A 19,085-nucleotide genomic window follows, 5' to 3' on the forward strand; every position below is an offset into this window, starting at 1 on the left:
TCCTGCCCCAGGAGATCAGCATGCCATATTATAATATATATATATATATATATATACACACACATATATACATACACACATACATATATATACACAAATACACATCCCGCCTTCTTAGTGTCTTATAAGTTTGCTACCAAGTGCAAAGTTGAAAATAATCATAGCTCACCCTAAAGGGGGGTGTCAGATAGGGACTGACAAGAACAGAACTATAACCCCAGGAGGATTAAAGTACATATCTATCTATCTATCTATATATATATACACACACAAAAAGGCCCCAGTCATGTATAGGGTTCATCATAGCAATGCCTTAGGGAATTGCGACTATCACTATGTATGCTGCAGAACATGACTCTAGTCTATAGAGCCACCATTAATATATACATGGATAAAGCTGACAGCGTTTGGTAATCCCAGGCGGCTTCCCATCCGTGGAATATAGGTATATACACACACATACAAAACCTTAGGGACAGATGGTGTAAAGCGGAGTTATTGTATTAACTACCGCATTAGAAGAATCCAGCCTCCAATCGCAGAACCTTTCTTTTAAAATATGCTAGGTACCAGACATAAACTGATAACAGATCCTACCTCTGCCTTTATGGTAAGGATAAGAAGCGAATATATATATATATATATATATATATATATATATATATATATATATATTATACACACACATACTCATCTCCAAACATGCATACCTACATACAAGATTAGTAGGTGACGATATTATTTTGAAAATAGAACATGAGCAATAGTACAGCTATGGAAGGAATTGAGCCCCAGGACAAAATTCACTCCAGACATGTATATATTCTAAAGCAGGGCTTAGTATAAAATACAAATACATACATGTGGCATACCTCCACGCAAGGGGACTGCTCATGTGCCGCATGTGGTCGTCATTCTGCTACGGCATAGAAAGCAGGATATTTTAGCAGCGTGCTGTCCCAAACTATCCTGGGACCCTTCTGTTACTGGTGTACTCGCCTCATCAGGTGTGCCATTGGAGCTACAGATGCACCCGCTTTTTTAAAGCGGGAATAAAAAAAGACAACCTCCGTGCTGTGAGGCAGCAATGCCAACCCCCCCACCGGCAGTAATTAACTTCCTCTTGTATGTGCTGCCGAACGGAGCACCTAAAATATAATCTATATAGATGCACAAATGCATACCTTCTAAGATAAACACAGAAGGCTGGTGAGAACTAGAAGTTTTTTTAAAAACCAGCCTATAATTTAGTATATGTGCTGCCACATATATGCATGGGTAGAGTTCTGCCCGTCTATAAGGTGAGCCAATGTGAGGCATAAACCTGGGTATGGGATGCAATAATCTGCTAACCCTGGGTTAAAGGTATGCTATAACCAGAAATTCTGCCAGCAACACCAGAACAGTGACTAGCGTTCCCGCTAGGCTGTTTTAGCGGGGCGCGGCGCCCTGCCCTCCTTCTGGAGGGCAAAAAGCACCCTGCCCTCCAGGAGGAGGGCAAAAAGCGCCCTGCCCTCACAGCCTGCGGGAGCCGTTCTCACCCGCGGGACGCAGTGTACCGCGGGTGGAGAAACATGCGGTGACCCGGTCACCGCCGGAGAATAGACGCCGTGCACATGCGCCCGGCATCTATTCTCCCTGTCTGCAGGGCTTGGGGGCTGCCCGGCGTGTCCGTAAGTGCCGGGCACGCCCCCTTTTCAGATGACCACGCCCCCTTCTCGGACGCACGCGCGCGGCATGCCCTCTATAGCTCCGGCGCCCTGCCTCCCGCCGGAGCTAGAAGGAACACTAAGTGACTATAACCCCATTTAGGCAGGGTAGCTAGTGCACCCTGAGGTAGCCTTCACAAGCAATTATATTAAGCTATGCACCCTTTGTATAGAACCAAGGGGAAGCCTGACAGGGGGTAATACCCGTCATTTACTTTCATAACCGCATATGCGGTGTTATAGTGCAAAAAGGGGATTGGGCTAGTTCCCATACTGCTAGCAACCAGCTATCTACTGTCATACAGTGACAGGCATCCCCTACCTTTTGCGCTTCAGCATTCCCAGCGTAGGAGGGGGAGGGTGTCGCGTAGGAGACCCACGCTAATTATCCCTGCTTTTAGGGCAGCCCGAAAGAGGGAAAACGGGAGGCAACCGCTGGAGTGTGGGAGGAAACTGGAGTACCCGGAGGAAACCCACGCAAGTACAGGGAGAATATACAAACTCCACACAGTTAGGGCCATAGTGGGAACGGAACACATAACCTCAGTGCTGTGAGACAGTAATGATAACCATTACACTGTCTGTGCTTTCCCTCATGCAGTAGGCTGGTCCGCACAGCACTCCGTCCGGGGGCCCCTTTGCGGGGGGACTAATGCAGAGAATGTCTGCGCTGCTGCGCTAACAGGAAAACACCCCCAAAGACAGGCTGCTACACGTTAGTGGAGGAAGCCACGCCGCTGCTGAAGTACTAAGTGCCCGTCCGGGGCTGTGGGGTGACACCACTCAGTTTGTCAGCCCAGCCGCTGAAAAGATTAGATTAGAGGAGATCTGCTAGTAATGGCTTTGGGGAGCCTAATATTTATAACAACATTAAAGCCCTTTTGCTATAGAGCTAACCTATCTGCTGAAGCGAGTACTGGTAGAACCGTGCTGCTCTCAGATTAGGGAGAGCACGAGCCCGACTATAGATGGCGCCGCTAACATGCATGACGCGCCCTTTTCATAATACCGGCTTATATACACGCGCATGCGCACTATAAGGCTCACCACTGCCCACTTATAGTAAAAAGTGAGCTGGGCATATGTAAGGTAGACCTGGACAACCTTCCCCCCCGGCCCTTCTGAGCAGGGTACGGGGAGTCATCGGCATAAGCCCCCGCCAGCATAACACATTTATAAGGCTGAGCCCTTGTTCTCAACAAGGGCAGCCTACTCTGCGTAGGGGCCAAGGACCGCGCTGCTTGTCAGCGCTACACTGCCTCATTTAGAGGGACTCGTCTGGCTTCCTGAAGCCGGCACCTTACACTGCTTATGGCAGATGGCGGGACCTCGCCTGTCAGCGCTGTACTGTTTAATCAACAGCAGTGCGGCGTCTGTCATTACTGTGTGAGCTACTCACCGACCAGCATTACTACTCCTATATAGAGGAGGGAGGAGCAGGCGTCCTCAGTGACAGCCGCGGCATCACCGCGCTGTCCCCATCGCTCGTCTGATGTTGCAGGGGCCGCGCTCCATCCCCTCCTTAAATTAGGAGGGGAATAGCTAGGAATAAGCCAGAGACCCTGACTGCCGAGTGCAGCGGCGGGTTTCGTCAGCAGCTCCGACACCACCACGTGGCAGGTTGGAAGGAGCTGTGTGTTACAGCCGCGCAGCACGCGCTGTCCCTAAGCCCAGCGTTTTGGCCCACCACTCCAGCTAGTCAGGAGTGGTGGGATATACTTACAAACTGCTGCGGCCGGGTTGCTGGGCTGGGGGGCAAATGAGGAAACCCGGACACGAACCGGTTTCAGCTGTGGCGGGTCCTCACGGAGTCCGATGACTCTGTTTAAAGTCCCCCCTAAGGGTCATCGGACACAGGCTGCAGTAGCCGTGGCGGTGCCCTCACGGCGGCTCCCACGTAGCAGGCAGACTGCCACAGTAAACAGTCTGTCTGTTCTCAATGCTTTAAATAAAAAGCTCTAAAAAAAAAAAAAAAAAAAAAAATTATATTAAAAAGGCTGGAGACAGCCTGATGTGCTTCCGGCTCTCTCGGGCACATTCTAAAAACTGGGGCTGATGGGGCATAGAGGGGGAGGAGCCAGTCACACTCCTAGATTTTTTTTAAAGTGCCAGGCTCTACTCTACCACCGTCTATACCCCACTGTCTTGAACTCCAGTGTCCCCTAGTGGATGAAGGAGAAACTATTTTAAATCAAAAGTGAATTACAACCACTTTATTTTAATTGTAATAGTTCACATTAGTCCCTATAATATATCTTTAGTTTTGCCGTGCCCTTAAATTGTTGTGGCACATCCAGCCTGGCTTCGAGATACATAAATGCAATGACACAGCAGTTTGTAGTCACCAATAGAATGTATTTTTGGTAACGCTCACTGACAAGATATGTCATAATTAAAATGTAAATCGCACATTAATATGTTCCATGGTTTTACCTTAGAAACATTCATAGTTGTCCTGTTGAGACCAGATAAGGACCTCCACGTTAGAGGCCGCAGAGGAGAGCCTTCACAATTCTCATCAGCGAGCTCCACAATTACAGAATAGCTGAAAGAGGAAGAGGGCAATGATAGGCTAGACTGTGACTTCTACAAGACCAAGTAACGTTCTCGCCTATTGGTCCTTTCCGCAGGACATAGAGGGTGAGGTGCAAACCACTGCAACCAATCAGCATTTAGATTTAAATAAAAAAAAACTTTCCAGAACACAAAGCTTCTACAAAAAAAAAAACCTGTTACATAGTAAAAGTACACTATAAGAACTTGTAATGCATACATATACTGCAAATAAGAATAAATGCAGAGATATTTACCAACCTTGCATGATAGAAGGGTGGGCCTTTACGATACAGCACTAAAAGATTGCACAATATTTCAATTAGTCCTTTCTCACTAAAAACATATGATATTAAGTTAATAAAATGATAAAATAATGTCCCCTCAATACAAAAGTACCCTGGTAACTTACACAGGTCTGTTCCATACTTCAGTCCCACTTTGGGCACCCAGCCTTTGCTTCTGAAGTGCTGATACGCCATGTAACTTGTCGGGAAGTTCGGCTGTGCTGCCCTGAACACGTCCCAGAGTTTCTGTATCGGTAAAGGCTCCTAAGAGAGAGAGAGAAAGTCAGGAAGACATTTCAAAGACAGGATTATACAGACCACTGCAGATCTGCACCCCTAGAAAAAAAAAATAAGACGACCAGACAGAAGAAGATTTTAGCACGATGTGAAAAATTAAGTTATTTAAGGCAACTGAGCTGTGCAGTGTATGACATCAGCAAATGTTTTGTTATAAGCATCTCTGTTAGTTTGATTTTATTACCAGCAGGTGGCACTGTTGTTATGACTGTGGGGAAGTTAAATCTTGCAACTAGAAATACACTGTACTAGAAGCAAGACATTTGAGAAAAACTATGCTTTTTTCAATTCAAGAACTGTTATTTTAAACCTAAACTGGGCATTAGGTGGTGCTGATCTATTACCTTCAGACTTTCATGTCGCTGAGGTGCGGGCACCGTACTGAAAGACGTTCACTGAACGTCTTCAATGCAGGAGCCCAACCTCCCTGTCTATTAACATGCCGAACCTGACGACCGTTGTCAGGTTGACGGGCATGTTCGATAGATAGTCCGGGTCGGCAAGGATCCAGCGTGCACGCACATCGCTGGTCCTTGCCGGCTATCCACTTGCAGACTTTCTGCACGTTCGTGGTCGCATTGTGCAGAAAGCAGGCAAATGGATAGGCCCCTTAACACTAATGAGAAATCTAAGGACCAACGCAAAACATGCATTTTATTGCAGCATATTTCTTAAGGTGCACACACACGTTAGATTTTCCTTCAGATCTGTAGAATAAAGATTTTAAAAATCGTTCAAATTGTTGGTAAATCTGACATATCTGACCGTGTGTATGCACCATAACAGTTTACACCTATTGCTGATGTCAGATGTGCTAATAAGCAGAGCTATTCAATTGTTGTCCCGACTGCCGCTGGCGCCCATATTTCTGCTCGCACTCTCCTGAGCTGGTGAGCAGAAATGTGGGGAAAAGTCAGCCCGTAGGGCAGCCAAACGGCAGTTTTCGGCAGTGCGCCCAATAGTTTAGACAGATCTACCCTCTTTACGTGGTTAAACCCGATGCGTATGGGCACGACAAGCACAATCAGTAATGTAACAATTTAATAGCTTAGTTGGACGCGCAAAAAATAAATAAATAAATAAATTCCCCCATTAAACTGCTCTGACAAACTCACGTGACTGGCCATTGGCATTTTGATGACGCAATTTTTTTTTATATCTTAGTGAGGAGACGCTCATGTGAATAGACCAAACAAAAGCGTTTTTCTAGATAAATATATCCAACATTGGTTACCTTTTTGTATGTGACAGACAGACAGCCTAAGGCGTAAACTAGGAAGAAAGCCTGGGGGAAAAATGAAAATAATTTAAACACACAAGAATCATGAATTTGCGCGTTCATTCATTCATATCTGCTATAGCTGAGGTATCAATGTGGAACATAACAGCTTACTTACCTCTTCACGGCTGAGCTGTAAGTACTCAAATATTCTGAACGGATTCTTCCGACAAACCAGTCTTTTTTTCTGCATCTCCTACAGTTGTAAACAGCAAACAGAAAAGCGGAATAGACAAAGGGCAATAGAAAAACAGGACTTTAGTAATGTGGAATCTGTAAGATATCATTCTTAGGGGTACATTTATCTAAGATGGGAGTTCTATTAAGAAGTGATGTTGCCCTTAGCAACCAATCAGATTCTACTTCTCATTTATCTAGCACCTTCTAGAAGTTAATATCTGGAATCTGATTGGTTGCTATGGGCAACATCACTTCTTAATAGAACTCCCATCTTAGTAAATATACCCCTTAGAATCTTTTCAAACTGATAACATCTTCTGCTACAGGAGGTATCGGTCCTCCCTGAGCTCGCCTTAGGACACTTGCTTTACGGAGTCACAGGTGTACCGCCCCGGTCAATCCCCCCATGATAATAATTATTTGGTAACAGAAATTAAAACTTGCGGTGGTGCTTTAACACACACTGCTGCTGATCTCAAATGTCACCAGACCTATAAATAATCATATGTACATTCAAATATATCTGAAAATATAGCACTGAGTGTTTTTATATATCTTCAGGAAAAGGACCACAATAAAATTCATACAAATATTACAAGTCTCCGTTATTTATCCTTATCGCCTGCCGCTACTTCTTTTCACATGAAAAAATACATTTAAAAATAGGTCACGAAAAATTTGATTGCAGCGTCTTTCGCTCCCTAATGGTAATGCATCTACTTCACATAGAAGATACTGCCTGCGTTATATACAATTAGAGGCGAGTATTCTCTTCTACTTTCTTTCTTGTACACTCTTCCTTTTAAAAGTTGACTTTTGTTGAGCATCTTCTCAAGAAAGGGGATTAGAAATAGAGGATAGAAAGCCACATCTAGTGTTATCCTTTTATTGAATAGAATATAAGAGCGTAATGGGGCCTATCCACTAGGCGACCTGAAAGACCGAACGTCTAGCGTTCAGACCTTCAGGTCGCCAAGGTGAAGTGCACTGAATGGCGTTCACTGAACGTCATTCAGTGAAGGAGCTCGACCTCCTATCTCTGAACATGCCGAACCTGACAAGCGTCGTCAGGTTGACGGGCATGTTCAGTAGATAGCCGGGAACGGCAAGGACCCAGCGTGCACGCGCAATGCTGGTCCTTGCCGGCTATCCATTACCCGGACTTTGTGAACAATGCGGCCAAAACCTCCTGGTCGGGTAATGGATAGGCCCCTTCAGATTCATTCTCATCCAGAGCATCAAAAATAAAGAAACAGAACTCTTGCAAGGCTGAATACCTGAAAGCTGGTTAGATGAGCACATACTATGTAAACCCACAGATCTTATTCATATGCCCGGGACTCTAGGTTCACAAATGTCACCTCTCAGGAGTGTTGCTTTGCATCAAACAGAAACTCCCCCACCTGCCTATTGACAAACGTTTCAACCCTATTGGTTTTTGTCATTGCAAGTTCTGTTGGTTCAGTTTAGATGCTTTGGATGAGAACAAATTTTATGGTGTTATATATTGTATTTAATAAAAAGGATAATGCACCAGATGGGGCTTTCTATCAGCTTCTAATCCCACTTCTTGAGGAAATTCTCAAACAAATAAATCAACTTTTAAAAGGAAGAGTGAACAAGAAAGAAGACAGGAGAGAATAATCACCTCTAATGAATGTGTATTATGTAATATATATATATATATATATAATGAGGGGCACTCACCAGTATTGCACATATAAAAAATATCAAACTTTATTCCTCACATAGTCCATAAGTGAATAATTCTCCTCAACGTTTCGTTCCCATCCAGACCATTTTCAAGAGATACATCAATACAGCCTCCACAGCAATATAACTTGGGATCCATAAGGACTGGTTGGATATTGCTGTGGAGGCTGTATTGATGCATCTCTTGAAAATGGTCCGGATGGGACCGAAACGTTGAGGAGAATTATTCACTTATGGACTATGTGAGGAATAAAGTTTGATATTTTTTATATGTGCAATACTGGTAAGTGCCCCTCATTTTCATTTTTTCTATGTTTTTGGACTCCCCATGTGGATGCCAAGGGTGACACCCCAGGACACTTCAAGTAATTGCTGATGTGAGTGCGGCCATGCCTTACAATATTATATACATACATATACATATATATACACATATACACACACACACACACACACACACAGGTTGAGTCTTCCATATCCAAATATTCCGAAATACGGAATATTTTTAGCGTGACTGAAAAAGTGAAACCTTTGCTTTCTGATGGTTCAATGTACACAAACTTTGTTTAAAGCACAAAATTATTAAAATATTGTATAAATTAACTTTCAGGCTGTGTGTATAAGGTGTATATGAAACAAATGAATTTCATGTATGTATGTAAGGTGTATATAGAACATAAATGCATTCTGTGTTTAGATTTGGGTCCCATTCCCAAGATATCTCATTATGGTATGCAATTATTCCAAAATACGGAATATTTGGTTATCCAAAATACCCCTGGTCCCAAGCATTTTGGATATGGGAGACTCAACCTGTATATGTACAAAACGCAGGCAATATCTATGTGAAGTAAGTGCGTGAAAGACGCTGTAATCAAATTTTAGTGACCTATTTTTAAATGGTATTTTTCTTGTAAAAAGAAGTAGAGGCAGACAATAAGGATAAATAAGGGAGACTTATAATATTTGTATGTATTTTATTGTGGTCCTTTTCCTGAAAATATAAACAAACACACTCAGCGCTATTTTTCAGATATATTGGATTGTATGAATCATAATTTACCTTTACTATTCTTTATGTGTAATGTAAATAGACTGGTGGTCTCTGAAGCTAGAAAGATTGTATAAACAGTAGCACACTAATACCCCTTTCACATCGCCAAAATAACCCGGGTTATTTCCGGGTCGACATGATTTTAAAATGCACCAAAATTAATAAGCCGGGTCTACCGACTCAGTATTTCAACCCGGGTTAAAAGAAGGGTTAAACACGGTTCGGACCCGGGTTATTTGGCTCTTAAATGGTACAGACTCAGGATATTCGACCCGGGTCTGAGAAAATAGTGCTGATTGGCTTTTTCCAGTCAGCTGACCAGCCTGCACACAGAGCACATGTCTCTGTATTTACATTACTGTCCTGCACTGCACACTTTGGGCCTGATTCAGACCCGGTCGCAAGCGCTGAGCGCTCCGTCGTGCGCATACGCGAGACCCGGCTAGCGGCGGGCGCTCCATCGCTCCTGGTCTCGCACCAAAGGGGGCGAGCTGATGATGGTGATTGACAGCTCGCCCCGTTTGGTAGGCAGGCAGGGGGGATGGCTGGCCAAACAGAGGCGTTCCCAAAGGAACGCCTGCCGTTTGGGGGCGGCCCCACTGACATCACTAGTGATGTCAGTGGTGAGCTTATTTAGAGCCGGAAGCTCACTGGGGCTTGCGGCCAACAAGACCCTACCGCAGGGATCTCGTCGCAAGCCCAATGGTCGCGATGGTCTTGACCATCGCAACCATCAACCTGGCTGCTCGCAATAGCTGTGGGTGGTCACCCACAGCTATGAGAGTGGCCAGTAGGCCGAACAAAAAAAAAAAAATTGCCCAGATTCAGAGCGAGCGCTCGTTCAGAGCGTCCGTCTCTGAATCAGGCCCTTTGCACACTATGCATCTGTGACGTGCTCTGTCGGCCATGATTGCTGCACTGCAAGCATTCCCCTTTTTCTTTACTGAAAACGTCATCATAATTGTGAGCCAATAAAATCCTTTAAAAATTACATCACACTGTTTTAACATGGGCAACCCGGGTTGAGTTAAAAGGCACCAAATCTGCAATAACCCCGGTTATTATGGCGATGTGAAAGGCCCTGACCCGGGTTCAAAACCCAGGTCCGACCCGGGTTTGCGATGTGAAAGGGGTATAAAGGGAACCCAACCAATAATTTGTTTTACAACTATATTTGTCTAGTATAAATATTAAGGGACATCATTGGGAAAATGATGGCCAGGTGCACAAACATGACAGAACAGGTGTGGTAGGAACAAGTCCCTGCATCTGGTCACAGCTCAAACAGATTTGGAACATAAACATATGCCAAGTATATACATTTCCCTGTCCTAAACACAGTTAAGCTTAGAGCAATTTTGAGGTTTTGTTTAGTGTAATCAGACAGTCTTCCCAATGGAGTGCTCTGTAACTTTCCTGCCAGGTTATACATTGTACATAGATATTAGTGAATGAGGAAAGGCATGACAAATGTAACCTATGCTACATACCAAAGAGATGCATATGTGTCTGATTAGAGGTGGATCACTTACGTGTACCTAACTCATGGTGCAAGCTGCAAACTGATGAGGATGATTACCAGCGATCGCATCTGACTGGCTGAAGGCATCTAAATCCCTTCCAATTATGCTAATTGCTAATATACTCATAATAATGCCACCGCAAGCTATTTGCAGGATAGCAGTGAAATTAGCAATTGGTTTGCAGTGATAAAATATGTTTCCTAGTCAGTTTTTAAAGGGGACGGTTAATAATAGATTATCGTGTACTTAAACAAAAAAAAAAAAAAAAGCTGGCATTTGTCTTTTCCATGCTCCCTTACTTTACTGCCTATGAACTACACTGTCTATCCATGTACTGCAATGCATTGCATAGTGATTTGAAAGCATATTTTACAGTCACTGTGAAGCCACACCTCCCGACGTATTGATGGCGCATCCGCACCTGTAGTCTGTTGGAGTAAGGAGGCGCGTTTTGTTGCCCACACTGCTTAAAATTAGGAACTAAAAATTTTTATTTTTTACGCATGAGGGAAGTTGCAAATTGCATTCAACTCTGCATTGTCCCCTCTACGCCTGTCTCTACAGTACACAACAGATTTACTCTTGTATTTAATATAATTGCACTGGATTATTTTACACATCTATACCCTCAGCCATGGAATCGGATCCAAAAAAAGGGATGTTTTAACATTCCTAAATAAAGATGTATGAACTAGTGAAGTACAGGCTGCATTCTCATTATCACTGGGTGCTTCACTGTGTTTAGGTGTCAGGGAGATGTCACAGAAAGGTGATAGCCAGAGTATTAGCTCTTATGTTCATTGATAAAAACTATCGTACACCTCGCTCTTCCTCAAGGTCTTCAACTTCCGGTCCAGAGTCCAGCTCTTCTACCAAGACGTATTCACGTTCACCTCCGTCATACACACTTGTTACTGCGGCTTCTGTTTTACCAGTCTGTCTTTCTGCCTTACAGCCACAATGTATGATAAAATCATCATGTCTGTGACAGTACATCTTTTCCAGAACTCCTCTGTCTGGTTCTATGCACGTGTCCTGGATTTCCATCTTCTCAGAGTTATATTTTGCCAAAGGGTCATAAACAGAATCTCTTTCTAAAATCCTATTTTCTTCACCTGCAGGGAACAATGCATCTGCTGACGCAGGTTCTAGGTCAGGTTTGTGGTCTCCTGAATCTGCGGTCTCATTTTTATCCTCTGGTAGATTAATAGGATTGGTATAATCTCCAAGTAGTTTGCTAATCGAACTTGTGTCTAGTCCCTGTGCCTCTAAAAGACCTTTGGCCCACTCTACATGCTGCTGATACCTGAAAATATGTTAGCAATTTCCAGATTAGTGCATTTATGACAAAACAGATAGATAATTTATACGACAAAATATAGAACTGATGAGAAACAAAGAAAATAAAATGGTCTATACTTAACATTAGCACCTTCCTCCCTGTGATTACACAATGTTGTGTCCCTACCTTGCAAGGAGTACAATCTGTACCCTAATCCAGACGTTCCCAAACGCAGTCCTCAAGGTACCCTAACAGTCCAGTTTTTAAGGATATCCATGCTTGAACACAGGTGACTTAATTAGTGTCTCAGTCAATTTGATTTAACCACCTGTGTTCAATCATGGATCTCTCTAAAACCTGGTCTGTTTGGGAACCTCTCCCCTAATCATAAATGTGCCAGAGCCCTACTAGCAGTGCATTTCTATGTGAAAAGGTGCCAGAACTCACAGGTTGGTACAAGATTTATAGTAGCTTCTGCACTCTTTATAAAAGATGCGTGCACACTAAACGATATATCGGACGATATATTGTTCAGACGTGGATCGGAATGATATATCGGCCACATCAATCAGTGTATGCGCTCTATTGCGTGTTCTCGAGTGTCTTAGGTTGCATCTACTGATCTGCTGTGCATGCACAGCAGATCAAAAGATCCGGCGGCTGACACTATGCCTCTGGATGTTGAATGCTATATTGGGCAGTTGTACATCAGATCGTGCAGTGTGTACACCCGATATATTGTGCCATCGCTGGGTACACACATCGTCTAGTGTGCAGATACGTATTTTATTTCATTCATTTCTGAAATTATTTCACTAATTTCTTCCTGTTTCTGGAACTAGTTATGAGAATTAAAAACTAGACAAAAAACGTACCCATAAGTACCATCACAAAAGCAGCACTGCCTACGAGTGTCTGTGGCTGCTGACTGTAGATGAGTGCCATTCATTTCTGTTGTCAGCACATAATCAAAGACTGAAAAAGATTTTCATCTAGATCAGGGATGGGAAACCTCAGGCCAGGAGGCCGTATAAGGCCCACAGAACCATTAGGTCTGGCCCTCTGAGCATTGTTATGCTAGTCTCATCTGGCAAGCAGGGTGCCTAGAATGGCACCCAGCATCTATGCAGCAGTGCTGCCTGGATGTCCTTAGGACGCTTCAGACAGTCAGATCGCTGCCCTTACAGCTCCCCGGAGCATCCTCAGGATGCTCCGGGCATTGCTGTAATCACCGGCGATTGTGGCCCCGTCCCCGTGTGACGTCACACGGAGGGAGCATGACCAGCATTGGGCCTGCGAATAATGTTATATATATCAAAATGGCCCTCGGCAGAAAAAAAGGTTCCCCACCCCTGATCTAGATGGATCTGATCTATGAATGTGGCAAAGCCAACACAGTTGGAATTATGAGATGATAATCATAAATTAGGTTTTATGTGAATGTCAGCCATTTAATTATTCATTGCATTTACAGAACACATTGTTAAAGTAATATGAACATTACCATTATTGAGTACATAAGGATAGACAGAGAGATAAATGAGTGCAGTAGGTATTTAGAAATACAATACACAGTCTAGGTTCAGATGATATATTGTTAGTCACAGGGACCAATTATCTGCAGTCAGAAATCTCAGTATGTGTCAGTAATCTCAGTCCTTAAAGATTTTAATAGACATGAATACAAGGAAAATTAGTACATTGTATAAATAACACTTTTTGTTTCTGTATAATTGTTCTAAAACAACGACTGTAACATGCAGTCACCAGAGAGAGATCAAGATCTATAAAAAAATAATATATATATATATATATATATATATATATATATATTCTATATCTCCTAATAAAAAAACTATTTACATACAAACAGAGCACATTTTTTTTTAAAAGAGTGTTTGTCCCTCAATATTTCTTAGTAGTATAAATAATTCGTATAACTGACAAAATACTCACTTTTTGGATGAAATTATTGGTAATTTGATTTTAGAAGCTGCAAAAAAAAAAAAAAACTCTTATTTTTTTTTCAGTCCTTTAATATCTCCCACCATAACATCCACTGTGGTAATGGGGGACATCATTTGTGGGGAAAAAAAGTTGTATGGAGATTTTGGAGGAGAACTCCTGACAAAGTACCGCTGCAAATATTTATGGTCAGAAATGAAAAACATTTAGAAAGAACTGCGCATTCTAAAGAGAATAGCTTCATTATTTGTAAATTAAACAATTAAAAATATATTAAAGCTGCTGGTTACCAACTGCTCTTAAGAAAACACAAGTGCTTACACCTGCAACTGGTGGGGGAAGGGTTAATGGAGAACTATCCATTAACCTTATTGTGTTCACATTATTGAACACAAGTACAGAGTATGCAGCATCCATATGTCGCTGCTGTACCTCCGCTATCCAGAGAACAGGTTCAGGCAGAAGTGCAAAATCCAAAAAGGGAAGCGCTGTCTGTCAGAAAGTATCATTATTTATTCATAAAATAATATACACAATTTAAAAATCAAACAACCAGTAAGCAGCATAATATGACACATAAAATGATAACATGTACATTATGTAATATACAATATTATTTCAACATGTGCTGTATAAATCTCATTCACAAAACTACAGAGTTGTTAGTAAATGGTTAGTGGAGGATTTAAAATGTGTTGGCTTCAACCAAGCCAGGTTACAGCCATGACAACTTATTATATCCTGCTTAGAGCAGTTTGTTTATAACACAAACTGCTCTAGGCAGGATATATAACACAAACTGCTCTAGGCAGGATATATAACACAAACTGCTCTAGGCAGGAGATATAACGCAAACTGCTCTAGGCAGGATATAACACAAACTGCTCTAGGCAGGAGATATAACACAAACTGCTCTAGGCAGGATATAACGCAAACTACTCAGGGCAGGATGTAACGCAAACTGCTCTAGGCAGGATATAACACAATCTGCTCTAGGCAGGATATAACGCAAACTACTCAGGGCAGGATGTAACGCAAACTACTCAGGGCAGGATGTAACGCGTTAGGGCCATATTCAATTCCAGGCAAATAGTCCCATACTTTTCGCATACAGGACTTTTCACTGACATCGCTGGTTTTGAATGCAAAAAAGTATCAAGTGTGTGCCCGCTTTTCCCCGTATTCAATTAGAAATCGTCGAAAACGGGACCCGGCAAAACTCTAACATGTGAAAAGTGCTGTCAGATTTGGGGAAATCAGCCTGACACCCCCCAAACAAAGCACATTGGGGATCACCATAGATCCCCCCCGAATAGGCCTGCTGAAGGTATTTGGGGTACTTAAATGCTCTCAATAGCTGCATTTAGCATCTTTGCACAAGTGGTGAACAATAGCATTTAGCAGGGTTTTTTTGGTGAAAATAAGTAGTCCCAGCAAATATGGGGTACCTGACAATGGCTGCTAGCATATTTTAAGTTGCTAAAGTGAAGTTCTAAAAATCGTAAAAAAATCCACCTGCCACAAGCACCTGCAAACTGAGGACCCCCGTGGAGTTTATTTCGCTAGTTGAAGTTTGTCCCCCAACTTTGGTCTTTTTCGCCCCCAAAATCAATACTTTTGTGGGGTGATCTACTGTTTTGTTTTTTGATTTTTACTTTTTTTGACAAAGTTTACCTTTGGGGGACTGTCCCAAGGGTGCAGGGGGGTTCCCGCAGCTTTGCACCCCAAAACCCCAATTCTGCACTTTTTTTCGACTGATATTCAGAGGCAACTCTTTTTCGCCGATTCCAATGCATTGAGTTTCCGCACTGGCGAAAAGTCTTTGTAATTGAATACGGAGGAAACGTATTGGAAGATGCCACACATTGTTTGCAGTTTAGTATATCCGAGCAGCCAAGATGTTAACTGTTACTTAGTAGCAATGATTAGATAGGTAAACTCCAGCAATTCGAAAACCAGCAATATCACCTGAGTAATCACAGTTCTAGTGATCCCACCAGACCAGAGGCGGGGCAGGATGCTGAGATGCGGGGCAGGGATTTACTGCAAGCTCCCTAAAAAGGAGGCATGGCCTACCAGGGAAGTGGGCATGTCTAAGTAAAACGTCCCCAATTTGTCACTTTTGGGGGCATGCCCAGCACTTACAGAGGTGCTGGGCTTCCCCCAAGCTTTCCCCTCACTGTGAATAGATGCTGTGCACATACAGACCTTCTAGGTGCACTAATGCCAAACTAATGCATTATCATATTGCTGATTACATTCGCTAATAATCATGAACAGAGCCACCCTACCTTTCCACCTGACCCTCAGTTCATTCTGTGTAAAGTTGTACTCAGGTCTGCTTCTCGACAAAATTCCTTTCCCAAAATACCCCTAAAGACAGAGACAATGGAAGAAAGATCAAACTCTGAGGCTTTCACCTATTTATCCAATCTGGTGCCACTGTCACAGCGCACTACCAAATGGCAATTGTCTGATTTTTATCAGGTGGCTTCAACTCTTCATTGCCCATGGTGCTCAAAAGACAACACCGATTGGGGAGGGGGGCCAACAGACCTCTATCTGGAGGGACAGCTTAAGGGAGTACCTTCACTTTGGGTGGTGGTCTTTTTTGACAGTCATGCGCCTCATAACTGGTCTAAGTTGCATAAAAGAATAAGACAGAAAATAATTGCTGGATACAATATATCAAGTAATTGCTGCATGTTTCTTTAAATAATAGGAATAATTTACTAAAATGCTACATTTGAACTAAATGCAACCAGATACTTGCTTTAATTTACTAACTCGACAGACAAAAGCTGTTTGCGGATTGGTTGTAACAACTACCAAAATTCTGGTACTAGAGGAAACGAATTGAGTAATACAGCTTCACTTTCTAGTAATTCTACCATTTCCAAACAATGTACTTTTATTTTATGACCAGCTTTATAAGGACAGGAAAAAAACAACTGTGGAACTCATTGTACTGTAAGCAGCTGATGTCTCTGTTGGAACATACGTACATATTGAAGCTGGGTACAGACTAATCGATTGTGTACCCAGCTATGTGACCTACAATCCCAGGGCTGACATATCGAGCGGTCCGTACACACAGCGCAATCCGGTGCCTGATCACCCAATATGCTGGCCCCAGCCACACAGCGCTGCATGGGATCGTCAGCTGCATCGCATGATCTACCTGCATGTACAAAAGATCAGGCTGACGACCCCACGGGAGCGCATGCTACACAATGTATTGCACGATATTGGCGATTTGTCATTCCGATGCATCGGAATAGGCCAAACCTTTAGCAATATCATGTAGTGTGTAGGAGCCATAAGTGTATCACCTTTCCATAGAGAAGCTCTATCTCCTCCAGACGCCTCACAATGACATAATTATTAATAATCTCGGCCTGGCAGATCCTGAAATCCTTCATGTGACAATCATGAGACAAAGGGATGGGAAAGGGCGATTCGTAGGTCTCGTAGACCTTTCTTTTTCTCCTCGGGGCATGGAACGTGGCCTGTGACATGGTCTTCTTACTGCTGATATGAGAAAAAATTAACGAATAATAATTAGGTTTATACATTATAAAATATACAGTGGGATTTTTTTTCCAGGACCATAAAGAGAAGATCAGGGACTACAAAATGTTACTGGTTGGATATCAATCACTTCATAATCTGTGGCTTCTGCAGAGTCACAGGGGGGAAGCTGTGGCTGCTAGAGATGGACATTGAAAATAAAAAAAAAAACTACCTCTGTTGTAAGATTATGGCCCGTATTGAATTAGAGGCGAAAAAGCCGCGATCGGCGAAAAGTTTTTGCCAATGCGCGGTTTTCGCCTGATTCCCAAGTATCACCCTATTCAATTCCAGGGCGTTTTCGCGAAAAGTCCATAGGCAAAAGCGGAATGGGATTGAAATACCAGCAGCCCGACAGTTAAAACCCGAAGGTGGTAGATCCCGACAGGCGGTGGTAAGTATCCTAACCCTCCTTTAGGGGTGCCTAACCCCCCCCCCCCTAGTGCCTATCCCTATTCTCCCCCACAGGGGTGCCTAACCCTAACCCCTCCCCGCACCCTAAACCTAACCCTCCTGGGGGGGTGCCTAACCCTAACCACTCCCTAGTGGCGCCTAACCTTTCCCGGGTGAGTGCCTAACCCTAAGTCCCCCCGGGGGTCCCTAAACATAGCCCCTCCATCCTCGAGCTAAGTGTTCTACTTACCCGTTAGACGACGATCGGGATGGCGGGGGTCGGTCTTCAGGCATCGGGATTAATATAGGCGTTGTCATTTTGACGCCTATGTTAAGTCCCGTGTCGGGCAAGGAGTGTCGGTATTTAGACTGGCGGCATTGCGTGCGCCGGTCTAGTAACTACATCCCGGCAAAAACAGGCGAAAATGTTTCACCACCAAAAGGCAGGAGAAAAGAAGTGCAAAACCCATATTTTTGGGGTACAAATATTGGGACTTGGTTCAGAACCCTTTGGATACCCTCCTAATAACGAATTAAGCAAAAAAACTTAATTCACCCCAAAAAGAGACGTCATTTTTGGGGTGAAAATGTAAAAAAAGTGTTGGAAAATGGGTCGAAAACACTAGGACAGGTATTTGGGGGGCTGTATGGATGGGACAGGTGTTTTTAGGATTGCAAGAGGCTGCAGCAGGTGTATTTTTAAATTTATTTAAATCTGCACTTTATAGACACCAAAATATACTATTACCCATTTTACTGTACCCCCGATTTAACTACAGTAATTATCCCCCCCCCCAAAAAAAATGCTTTCCAGCATTTTTCCACAATTATGGAAATATGCATATAAAAGCCTTTTGACTCAATTTAAGTACCCTAATTACTTTTATTAGGGGTATTAATACACTCCTATATTGATTCCCCGGGTGAGTTAGGCTTTATTGGGGGTGCAGTGATTTCCCCCCAAAAAACAGACCTTTTTCGCCAGTTCCGCTATTTGCTGTATTATTCAATATACGTTTTCGCCTGTTTTACAATTGAATAAGAAGTAAGCAGGCAAGAAACTTTGCCTCAAAACATTGCGCTTTTCACCGATCACGGCTTTTCGCAGCTAATTGAATCCAGCCCTATATTGTAAGCAAACGTCTGCCAGATCATGTGATGAATGTGCCAGGCCCCAAGATTTAATTTGCCGGCCCTGGCTCCAACCCAGCTCTGTTCAGGGATGATTTTGCTGGTCTCCAGCCTCGGTTGCCAGCAGCAGTTCTCCCAGCTGCAGTGTG

The 19,085-nt window shown here is 43.1% G+C and overlaps 1 protein-coding gene across 3 annotated transcripts in view; it reads right to left on the minus strand.

Annotated features, from left to right (window-relative positions):
* Window positions 1-19,085, minus strand: part of TSEN2 (tRNA splicing endonuclease subunit 2) — a 28,133-nt gene that overhangs the window by 5,065 nt on the left and 3,983 nt on the right. For 2 of the 3 annotated variants that reach the window (XM_088472713.1, XM_088472712.1), the window contains exons 2-10: window positions 17,175-17,373; window positions 16,134-16,215; window positions 13,834-13,870; window positions 11,415-11,901; window positions 6,244-6,321; window positions 6,081-6,131; window positions 4,675-4,813; window positions 4,524-4,560; window positions 4,143-4,254 (exon numbers count right to left, since the gene is read on the minus strand). In XM_088472713.1, the coding sequence (XP_088328839.1) occupies window positions 4,143-4,254; window positions 4,524-4,560; window positions 4,675-4,813; window positions 6,081-6,131; window positions 6,244-6,321; window positions 11,415-11,901; window positions 13,834-13,870; window positions 16,134-16,215; window positions 17,175-17,360 (1,209 nt within the window). In that variant the 5' untranslated portion in view covers window positions 17,361-17,373. The remainder of the gene's footprint in view (window positions 1-4,142; window positions 4,255-4,523; window positions 4,561-4,674; window positions 4,814-6,080; window positions 6,132-6,243; window positions 6,322-11,414; window positions 11,902-13,833; window positions 13,871-16,133; window positions 16,216-17,174; window positions 17,374-19,085) is intronic. The other variant, XM_088472714.1, reaches the window with a different exon arrangement.

This window comes from Taudactylus pleione, unplaced genomic scaffold, assembly GCF_031769625.1.
Source record: "Taudactylus pleione unplaced genomic scaffold, aTauple2 ptg000128l, whole genome shotgun sequence".
Classification (NCBI taxonomy): domain Eukaryota; kingdom Metazoa; phylum Chordata; class Amphibia; order Anura; family Myobatrachidae; genus Taudactylus; species Taudactylus pleione.